General features: G+C 39.6%; 1 protein-coding gene across 1 annotated transcript; it reads left to right on the forward strand.

Annotated features, from left to right (window-relative positions):
- The first annotated feature begins 881 nt into the window (after positions 1-881).
- Positions 882-10,676, forward strand: LOC118286050 (jnk1/mapk8 associated membrane protein). Its single transcript, XM_035610149.2, has 7 exons — positions 882-1,025; positions 2,025-2,104; positions 5,981-6,135; positions 6,718-6,924; positions 7,618-7,799; positions 8,501-8,577; positions 9,050-10,676. The coding sequence occupies exons 1-7, from the start codon at positions 1,022-1,024 to the stop codon at positions 9,266-9,268; spliced, it is 924 nt and encodes a 307-aa protein (XP_035466042.2). The 5' UTR covers positions 882-1,021; the 3' UTR covers positions 9,269-10,676.
- The last annotated feature ends 1,394 nt before the right edge of the window (positions 10,677-12,070 follow it).

Genomic DNA, 12,070 nt, shown 5'->3' on the forward strand with positions numbered 1-12,070 from the left:
ACTGGACCTATAATTAACCAATAGCTCAGGACAGGCCGTGGTATACTCTCATATACCTCCTATCTACGATGTACCCAGCGACGAGCTTCTTCAGATCGCGTCTACTTAACTCTCCACATCCGTGTCCTTCTTTGAAATCCAGTATTTGTTGTTTAGCCCGAGTGCATACTGGCAGTAGAGGCCTCAGTTTCTCCTCCACAGCAGCAAAGTGCTTGCTCATTGTGGGTACTGTTGGGTTTTCTCTGTAATATTGTGAGGTCTCGACCATACTATATAAAGTGCCTTGAGACGATGTATGTTGTAATTTGGCGCTACACAAATGAAATTGAATTGAACAGATCAACTCTGTCAGTTTGATATGTAAACTTCATATCCCTATAAGGGTCCAGAAAAGTCATAATTGCTGCAAAGCAAGAGGGTGTCCCTGTGGCTGGCAGCACTGCCATTGGCCTTTGCTTCACCTGCCTCTCTCCCTCTTCTCCTTCACAAGTTCCTTCCTGTCAAAATAAACACAAGGTAAAAGACAATTAATAATTGACATGATAAGTTTAATTTCATAATCACTTTTTATGACAATAACAGTTCTATGACATTATTTATTTGCCTGGGCAACCGCAAATCAAACATGAACTACAGTTATATATTTTTTCTGGTCCCGCCCTCAAAACCTTATGGCATCTGTCGTGCCAGACAGATACAGTATATGAGGACACACTTTATTTTATTCTGTATACTTGTCAGCGAGCAAAACATATACAGTAGACTTTCCACGTCATAACCACAAGCTCGAGAGTTCCATTTGGAGGCAGCCCTACCCCGGTACAATAGGTGGCGGTGGGCACCTTATAATCACGAGTGCAATCCGCCATCATACCAAAGAAGGAGGTGGGCGGCGTTTTCTTCCAGTTTGTGCAACCTTATTGTCGTCCGCATCCGGTTTAGACATGGGCGTATGTAAGAGCGAGTGAAAATACTGTTGAATTGAGGCGAGAAAGTAGATCTAAAACTCTATTGGCCCAAAATGGGTAAGTAAAACCTGGGTTTAATATGTAGCTATCTTGTTGGGATTGTTTCCCCGCCGCACATAATTGTGTGGTTTTACTATACTAGCCCCCTGTGAACTAGCTCGCTAACTCGGTACCACTGTACTATGCTAGCCGGAACAATTCATTTGGAGACGTCTATGTACTAAACGAAACACACGACTGTATGTTTGTCTGCGTAAACGATAACCGATAAAAGTATCATTGTGTCCCATTGCCGAAATTTGGCACTGTTTTCCTCGAAACTTACAAGTGGTTGCCTTGGTCTCGAGCTAACGTCACGTTTCTGTCCTGAAAGCTCCTGGTGTGATATACTTTAGCTGCCTTATCTGAACGAAAACGATTCCCATCATCTGTATTCAACTATACAGCAACAAATTGAGAGACATATTTCTCCTCCTTCCGTCCCAGTATCAGAGTGTGTGGCTTCTGACAGGGAAATCTTGAATCCAGTTAAAACACTTGAGGAATCCCACACTCTCCACATATGTCACCAGTACTGTTATAGCTACAGTGATGCTGATGCTGATATTGGGGAGTAAGACATTTCAGCACATATATAGATATTAAAAAAAGACAATGATTCCTAAGATGTTGCTGTCCGACCCTTATGACAAAGCAATGCAGATGAGGCTTGACATTTTACAGTTTAACAATAAACATTATTCTAAACAACTCTAGATAGTATGGTATATGCAAACTAATATGTAGAACTTGTACAGAAGATCTGTAGGTTTTTTAGTTTTCATGTCGGCGCATATCATCAAATGTCAATAATGATATGCCTGTGATAGGATCATATGGGCCGATTTTTATCCGCTGAGCTATAATAAAAAAAGAGCTCTTATTAAGATTATGAGCTTCATTAGAATTTGGAATTATTTTATTTTATTTTTAAAACCTGTAAGGCAATGTTTGTGCTGCCAAGCTGTTGTCTACCAGTGTGTGACTGCTGTATAACGTGTTGGTATGTCCTTGCAGCTGTGGCCATAAGCTCAACGTGTCCAGGCCTGTACTGTGGCAGGATGATGGTCAACAGCTCAGTGGAGGGAGAGTGTGGTGTAAGTACCAACCACCAGATTAATGCCTGACTGCTGTGTTGTATGTTTGGAGCATTATCTGTCTGAGCATTATTCCACCTGTGGAATTTTGTTTGTCCTTCAGGTTGGTTTTATGCACTGACTGTACACATTCATAATTTTGGAATATGGTTTGGATTTAGTTCCATGTCTTTTGATGAAAATGTGTATTGGTGTTAGTCAAGTGTAATCATTAAGTTTTAGTGAACAAATAGAATGGCAGCACAGATCAAACGCATAATAAAATATTACAGCAACAACTAGAATGTCTCTCAATAGAGTGCATACCTACACCAAGGCCCAGCAGTCTCCTTAAACTCAATCAAGCTGTACCAAATAACATACACTCATAGATATCAGTCCCTTAAATATGCCTTATTTTTTCATCAAGACACATGCATTATTCCGTGGGAAATAAAAAAAAAAACTTCTATATTGCAATGTTAGAAAAAAAGGAAAAGTAAATTCTTAATCCACCCCTTAATGGGTTCTTTCTTGACCCATCCTCCCACGTAGTTTTGTGGAAATTCGTTATGTATGTTTTGAGTAATCCTGCTGACAAACAGACGAGTAAAGACTAAAGTCCTTGACTGAGGTTAAAATTAAAAAAGTTCTGTTATCGTTATATTGTCACTCATTTAAAATGTTGATGTTTCCAATGCATTTTAAGGGCTATAGCTGTCACATCTTTGTGTATAGTTGCCACCGTTACAGGTGTCCAACCATGTTGCACTGCAGTGGTACTGACTGACTCATCTCAGTGAATCCAGTTTGTATTGCCGAACTCTTTCTAGTTTCTATTTGATCAAAGCTATGTAACAGATACAGTTACAGAGCGTGTCATTGAATCTGTTACAGTTGTTCCTGCTAACTGGGCATCACTGCAGCCACCTGTGCTGTTTACTGCTGGGCAGTGAGTCATTCAGAAGCTGGATTCACTCACCTGTTCACTAAATCAGGGTTTATTTAGTTTGAGCGGAGATGCCTCAGTATTAGGGATGCCATGATACCAAAAATGTAGTAGTCGGTACCGATACCACCAAAAGTTCACGATACTCGATACCGAATTCAATACCACGGTGTAAAAAAAAACAGACAAGAACAATAATACTTAACAAAAACTACTCCAAAAAACAACAATAGTGGCATGTAGCCTTCAAATAATAAATGAAAAGAAACAATTTAACATTACCAAAAAAGATGTGCTATACTTTGCCATCAACTTTATTATGGTACAGCTTTACTATTTTTAAACCTGGCCATTGGAAGTCATGGCTTCTAGATATAATAAATAAAATTAAGCAACTCTTAATATGGCAAAAAAGAAAAACAGTGGCATATGGCCTTCTAAGTAATTAAAACAATACTGAGCTTAGATTTAGAAATCATATTGTCTGTGCCTCTGAAGAGCTTCTGATATGGTTTGCTGACTTTGGTCCTTGTGGATCCTCCTCCGGCTCATACTGGGGAAAAAGAGAGAGAGATTTCAGTTATCAAACATACTGTCTGATAATGACTAAGAAAACAGTAGAGGTTACAGGTACAGTACTAAGGCACGCGAGGGTGCACAGACACACACATGCGCACAGATGCACACACAAACTCAGAGGCACACAATCATATCATTATATACTCTGAACATCAGCAACATGTTGACAGGACACAGACTGAACACAACTGTTAGCTCACTACGAGTTGGTGGTAGCCTTGTTAGCAAACGGCTATTGCTAACATTGAATAGAGCAGAACGTGAGGAGGTTTCTGCCTCAAACAACCTGTTAACGTGTAGTGCCTATTTCAGGATACGGATTACAAGTTTAAAAGTTTGTATATGATGTTAATATGAATTGTAACTCACTCACCTTGAATTCTTTGAACCTGGGGTCTCAAACTTGCGGCCCGCGGTCCAATTGAGGCCCGCAGGATGATATTTTGTGGCCCCCTACTTGACATCAAAGTTTAGTATTAGTGCGGCCCGCGCATTGTTGTCAAACGCACATTTTTGCTGAGTCGGTGCGCGTGCCGTGCTTGACACACTTTTTTATCACTTATGGGCTACCATAGATAGTCCGTTGTCTCGTGATAGCTTCCGCTGTTGTCAACAGTGGTTGTAAAGCTAACCAACTGCGAAGTACCTTATGGTGAGCAACTTTCGTAGAATTGAATGGCACTGCCATCTTGTCTGGGCGACATCCGGTATCTAGGTTTTGATTAAAATCTATGGAAGTACCAGGGGAAGTATCAACGTTAGTCACTTGGTTGAACCGTGTTACGGAGTGACAACAAGTGGACGAAAAATATATGCCATCACCCAGTTCCAGTCATGTCTCTCCCAAAACCTGCCGTGAAGAGAAAGGTTGGCCACGAGCACAGGCAATTTGTTGAATACTTGATGCGGCCCAGCCTGACCCACACTTTACCTCCAGTGGCCCCCAGGTAAGTTGAGTTTTGAGACCGCAGATCAGTTCAAAGTTTGAACTGATCTTGATGCCTGTCTGTCAGCTGTTAACTTCTGGGTTTGAAATGCACAGTGGCATCTTTTGCATATTGGCTTTAGAGCATTAATTATAACGTCGTATTCATCTGCCTCGAACGCATCCGACTCTTGTCGGGACGGAGCAGAACTTGTTGCCATCTTCCACTCATACTTTTCCAGTGTGCTGGAGGGAGTTCTTCTTCTTCTTTACCATTTGACCGTTTTAGCATTTTGAGATTGCTTTTAGCAATGAAAAGTGCTCTATAAATGAAATTTATTATTATTATTATTATTTGGGGACAGACAACAACACTTGTAGGCTATATGCTGCCCCCATCAGTTCCGGAAGAATTACTGCCTCGGTTCCTACGGTACCTACGCTACTGCAGAAAAACAAGAACAGGCGCGTTTTCAGAATCTTTGGACTGATTTGGTCACTTGGCGACAACCCTACTCAGTTTATTGTTGGATAACCTTGATACTGGAATGTCTGTACTGTTTGTCTAGAACAGGGGTCACTAATAGGCGGTCCAGATCTGGACCCTGACGCCGTCCTATCCGGTCCATAACTGATAGATCATTGATAATAGTAAATGTGGACGGTGCGTTTTCATTTTACTGGTGGAGCGCTTGCAGTCACTACACTGAGGGAGTGAAAGGGCTGCCATATATTTCAGGTTGAGTGGAAAAAAAAATTCTTCTTCCAACATTACCTAATGTTACCTTGATTAAATATCCCTTGTTGTGTAAACCTCTGCGTTAGTTTGGTTGGTTTGGATTTCATAATTGATTAAACTCATTCATCTAGTTGTTGGAATTTGCAAATCTTTGCCCCTGATATTTTTCTCGTCACAAAACATACATTACTAATTCAGTTGGACGTGGGTTTTTCTAAATGGACTGTATTTATATAGCGTTTTTCTAGTCGTATAGACCACTCAAAGCACTACACATTCACCCATTCACACACATTCATACAGCGCTGCTATTTACTGCGCATTTTTCTGCCACATTCATACACTTAACCCTAACTTGCCTCTGATGGCTCTTCCGACAGAAGAGCCGTCAGAGGCAAAGGACATAACGGCATGTGGACTGGGAGAAGCTTGGATCGAACCTCCAACCTTCGGGTTGGTGGCCGAGCGAATCTACCTCCTGAGCCACAGCCGCCCTAATATGCTAAAATAACAATTCCATTTTACAGTGTATCTGTGCACCAAGGGCGTTTGTGAATAAGTCCAAATGTGTGTTTTGTGGGTTAGAAAACAGAAGAAGAGAACAATGCAAAATGATCCCAATCACTTTTGGGAGCCAATCACCCAGACACAATTAACCGTAATTTTTACCACAGTAACAGTGGCGATCTCTTTGTATCCTGTCAGGTGTGTCCTCGTGGAGAGCGGGCCAACATCCAGAAGGTATGTGAACGCTGCACTGAGTCGCCTGAACTCTACGACTGGCTCTATCTGGGATTCATGGCCATGTTGCCGCTAGTGCTGCATTGGTTCTTCATTGAGTGGTACTCTGGAAAAAAGAGGTGGGCACACACACACACACACACACACACACACAATGTCACCATCTCCACCGAGATAGCATTTTAGCTCCTTATCAGAAAAGATCTCTGTCCATACTAACAAACCTGAAAATACATGTCACATTACCATTCCTTACACTGGTCGTGTGTGTAAACAGGAAGCGGACTTGTTTACTCTGCGGTTGGTTCTTGACTTGCAGAAAATACTATTAACGAGGAACAGCAATGGTAAAAAGTAAGAGTAAGGAATGCTTTTCGTGGTGTAAGAGTCAAGTGTAAACGTAGCAACGGTGAAGTGTTTTTAAAATATTTCCTTTTAGTGTGGATGCACAATGTGAACACACAACATGCAGCTGCCAATTTAAATGTATCTGGAGTTTTTAGTTTATTTAAATACATATTTCAGTGCAGCAGGCTGTGTTTACAATCTGATACTCAACAACATGCTCCAAAAGTTCCCAACTTACTTAATTTTGGTTTTGGTTTTGCCTCTTTTTGCTGTAAAAAGTTAATCTCCATATTTTGCGTTTGATATGTGTTGCTATAACTTTACCTCTTTGGTTGTGTTATGGTGTGTTCCAGTTCCAGTGCTCTCCTGCAGCACATAACAGCCATGTTGGAGTGCAGCGTGTCGGCTGTGGTCACTCTGCTGGTCACAGAGCCAGTGGGACTGCTCAGTATCCGCTCCTGTGGAGTCCAGATGCTCTCAGACTGGTACACCATGCTGTACAACCCCAGTCCAGACTACATCAACACAATACACTGCACCCAAGAGGCCGTCTACCCACTGTAAGTGCAGATGATTGGGGAGTTAAAACAACATCAAATTTATTCTGCAATTAAAGACAATATAATGGAAAGTAAACACCAAAAATGGCAGCAAGGACAAGTTTTTGAAACAGTTTTTTCATGATGTAAAGTAGCTTAAGTGAAATGGTTCTAATATGAATTGAACGCTTTCATGAAATACATAGCAAATAAAACTTTCAGACAATTTAATTAAAACACTCAAGCAAATATAATATAAAAAATTTATTTTATTATAACAAACAACATACAAATAATAATAATAATACATTTTTATATAGCACTTTAAGCTTAACATACTTTCCAAGTGAAAAGAACGAGAGTAAAAATTAAAATGGGAAACCCATGAAACCCCCGTGGTACGACATACAAAAGGAACATGACAACATACATATCATCAGCTGGGCCCATACATTGATAAATTGATGTACAATTATTATGCTATAATTACAATAAATCGAAACAAAATAGGATAAAAAGTGCCTGATAAAATGCTCCATATTATAGCATATATCCATATGTCTATAAAATAAAATTAAAGCTCATATAAATACAGAAATAAAAAAAAGGTACAAAAGGCTTGGAGGCCTTCTTTTGTTATCATGGGGTGAGGGTGGGTGCCCTTTTGACTCGCTCTGTCATGGTGCTTATTGCTTTCTTGTTTTGTCTCATTAGTTACACCATAGTTTTGATCTACTATGCCTTCTGCCTGGTGCTGATGATGATGCTGCGCCCTCTGCTGGTAAAGAAGATAGCTTTTGGTCTGGGCAAGTCGGACCGCTTCAAGAGCATCTATGCCGCTCTGTACTTCTTCCCAATCCTCACGGTGCTGCAGGCTGTGGGAGGAGGGCTGCTCTGTGAGTTCACATCCAGCCCACACCAGTTTTTCAGAGTTCTGTCATATTTTTCATGTGGTTGTGACCACATTAAACTGGTATCAGAAAGGCAAATATATTGCTTTTCCGTGCACTGGTCAATTTTTTGATTTTGGGCTATTTTGTGTCCAGCACATTTTATTTCAGACTACTGGAAAGAACTTGAGAACGTCTATTTGCATATGTAGATTTAAGGCCACAGTGTGTAATATTTGGCAGCATCACCCCAGTTTGTTATAGGAGATTATGAACACACAGTTATGAACAATATATTCAATTTCTGCTTATAATTTCTTCTATATATTACACAGTATAGCTTCAAATACAGATTTTAAAAAGGCTGTTTTCTAAAAATCACTCGAAATATTCCAGTTTTATTCCTGTTTTTATTCTGAAGGTTTTTACAGAGGTTTGGTCATAGATCATTCTCAGCCCAATTCTATTCCTTGTGAATTTTTTTTTTTTTCAAGGCAGATGACCCCCTGTAAATATCTTTGACTCTTATGTGTTGACTTAATGAAACAAGGTGTGTGTGTGTGTGTGTGTGTGTGTGTGTGTGTGTGTGTGTGTGTGTGTGTGTGTGTGTGTGTGTGTGTGTGTGTGTGTGTGTGTGTGTGTGTGTGTGTGTGTGTGTGTGTGTGTGTGTGTGTGTGTGTGTGCGCGCGTGTGTGTGTGTTTTTCAGACTATGCATTTCCCTACATCATGCTGGTGCTTTCTCTAGTCACACTTGCTGTTTACATGTCGGCCTCTGAGATACAGGTAAGAACACTCACTGTGTCTGTGTCACATGTAGTAACATTCAAACTGTCTACTTGTGATTATAACTAACTAGTTCTTTTAACCGCCTCAAACGTAATAGAGGTTTTATATTTTATAATGGTTGAGTTCTTCGTGGTGTAATAACATTACTTTTCAGTGTTGTGTGGTTAATAGATTCTGAAATAATAACTGAAATTGAACCTAAATGATTTGAAAAAGGCTTTTATTAATTTTACTTGGGATTTCATCTTCTTTCTCATAAATCACAAAGCATTTAAAGTTTTAGTTTTAAGATTCCTGTAATTCAAATTTGTTATAGTATTTTAACAAAGCATTTGTTATATCACTGACCTGTTAAATGTGTGAGATGCATTTCAGACTTGTGGCACATTTGATAAGTTATTATTGTAAGCTGATCTCTCAGTGTTATTGATCCTAACCTCTTTCCTCTGTGTGTGCTCATCCACCACAGTCTTTTAAAAACCTGGTTGCCAAGAAAAAGCGTCTGGTTGTCCTGTTCAGCCACTGGCTACTCCATGCATACGGTATTATCTCCATCTCCCGACTGGACAAGCTTGAGCAGGACCTGCCGCTGCTGGCCCTGGTGCCAGGCCCCGCCCTGTTCTACATCGCCACGGCAAAGTTCACTGAGCCCAGCCGCATTCTGTCTGAGGGCGGCAACGGGCACTGAGCCAAATCGTCCAGGGGGAGGGTGTCGTTTGTATGGTTTCATCCGTGTGTGTGTGTGTGTGTGTGCTCACAAATTAACTCAAAAATGCATGGACAGATTTTCATTGAACGTGGTAGGAATATTACTTGGGAGGGTAATTTTCGAGTTGATCGGTTGTGTGTGCGTTTGTGAGCACGTGCATGGGGGGGCATATGGTGAAAGCGGTATCTACCGAGTTTGTTGGATCCAGCCTGCCTGCAGAGGATGGTAATGACTTTACTTTATAGAGGGCCACCGACGCCAGGGGGATTTCTCCTGGTTCTGCAATTGGTCTCTGTGTTAGAGATATTTTATTTTGTGTAAAAAAATATATATATATTATGAAACACTGGCGGGACAAGTACAGTGTGTATATTTAAAAGCCAACATACAATATGTGCAGGGTATGCATGCCCCTCCGATGCTTTTCATTAAATTTGAATTCTGATTGTCCATAAATATAATGATTAAATTGCAATTTACCAACAAAGTGACTTTTTAAAATGGCTCCTTTAGTTGTACAAATCCTGATAAATTCAGTTTAGAGTGATGGAAACTGCAATTGCTGCCTGTAGATAAGCTGCAACCAATCAGTGGTTATAGTCTAACTTAAAGAGCAGATCAATTTAGTTGTTATCGAGTTCACATTATAATTGAAGTATTCCCACCCTACCTGATGCAATTGTATTCATCTAACATCATGCCAAAGTGTGTGGAGAGATGAGTCGTGGCACTTCAGTGGATGTTCTTGTAAAGTAAAGCCTCTGGGCTTCATGTGTATACCAAAGTGCAATAGAAGTACGCTTCAGCCACATGCTGCCAGGAGAGGCTGAGCCTCGCTCAGTGGTTTGTAGCTGAGCATCTGTTCCTCTGCGAGCAACAACTTACTTCGAAAGGAGTCCTCTGAATTTGCTGAAAAAACTTATTTCAAAAGTTAGTTTTTCCATGTTGATGTTACCATTCAAAACAAGCAAACATATAAGTAGAGAGCCAGGACAAGAGATGGCGAGGGTTTGGGGCATTTGAAAAAATTAACAATAAGTTATTTACAATAAAGTTCATGGTTTAACTAAAATACCAAGCCTCAGTTTTTTTTGATAACATCTTAGGAACACTTCGGTCGATGTAGCTGTATGGGCCCCCCAAAATCAGTATGTCGGCCTCAAGTGTAATGTAAATAGTGTCAGTGCTGTGTATTTTTTGAATTTCATTTGTCTGTAGAATCATGTTTGTGTTATTGCATTTAGCTGTTTATTCTGTCCTTGTGTCTTGAACCAAGTGGAAATCCTTCAAATGGCATTCACTGTTGTTGTTTTTTTATGCGTTGAAGCTGCTAATTTGCTGTGTGTATATATATCTCATTGTAAATAAATATATGAATGCTTATGAATATTAGTGGATTCATGTTCACTGGGATTAATGCACACTAGCTCCAGTTGCAAACAATGAGTAATATTTAACTCCTGACACCTCGTGCTCTGTCTGTTATTGTGTCTGTAGAGTGATCACTACAGACACAATAACTTGAGTGCAAATCTAACCCAGCCTAGATTATACAGTGCATCTGTCAGTTTAATTTTTTTTTTTTTAAATTCAATCTCGAGTCTCTTCTTTATTAAAGTGATGACATTTACTAGGGGCAGAGGTAGAAATCTTCCTTATACAGTCAAATTGATGGGAGATGAATGTTATGTGGTTTTGGATAAAGGTTTCATGCCGATACACAGTTCTATATGAGCATGTGTGGTTTGTTTTATAATTTACAAATTTATAGATCTGCTGGTGGCAGGGCTGTAGCCTTCACATGACTCTTTAAGTCTAAAATGGCACTTTGTAGAGTGCCTTTTGAAACCACAATTATATCTGCTAGATCGGTATTTCATTTTGATCTGCACCTAATTGCGCACACAGATATCAGTCCCCTAAATATGCTTATTTTTCTCATCAACATCCATACAGTATTCCATGGAAAATCTGTGAAAATGTCAAAATCTTAAAAATCCTCGATCCGTTTTGTCCAAATCCATGCCAAACTTTATTGGGTTCAATTTCACTTTTATATGTATAGCGCCAAATCATTACATACATTATCTCTAGGCACTTTACAGTGAGGTCGAGACCTCACAATATTACAGAGATCATCCTTCCACCAGATTTGTGTGAATCTGTTCAGTACTTTCAGTGTAATCCTGCTGACAAACAAAGAAATAACCTGACAAACACAAACAAACTTCCTTGGAGTAGGTAATAAAATATGCAATGATGATTCACACAATGATATGTTAGGTAAAAAAATTCTGCAGACACTATTATTAAACATCCAACGAGCATTTTCAGGAGTACTAACATCTTTAGTCATACAAAGTGCAGTATTACATTTAGATTCAACCTTTAATTTTCACATGAAATTCAGCACAAACACCTTATAAATAAAAGTGAAGGTTCAAAATAATGAATGTGTTTCTTATAAGGACAGATGCAGCATGGCTACAGTGAGTAAGTGGTGAACATACTGTATAGTAATGATGTTTCCCCTGCACTCAGTAGTAAACTATAGAATCAGTGAGCTGATTACAGTGTGTGATCAGTTCACTTGCACCACCTGCAAATTTAAATATATCAACAACATGACCCTAACCCACAATAAAAATGTAAAAAAGAATAAATCAAACAAACAAACAAAAATCTACCTGAGACTATCATTACAATTAAAGGTTAAAAAAGCAAACATCCACCTCCATATGTTCCCATAGAGTTTCCTTTGGATTACATTCCCTCAACCTG

This window comes from Scophthalmus maximus, chromosome 15 (genome assembly GCF_022379125.1).
Source record: "Scophthalmus maximus strain ysfricsl-2021 chromosome 15, ASM2237912v1, whole genome shotgun sequence".
In the NCBI taxonomy this organism is placed as follows: Eukaryota; Metazoa; Chordata; class Actinopteri; order Pleuronectiformes; family Scophthalmidae; genus Scophthalmus; species Scophthalmus maximus.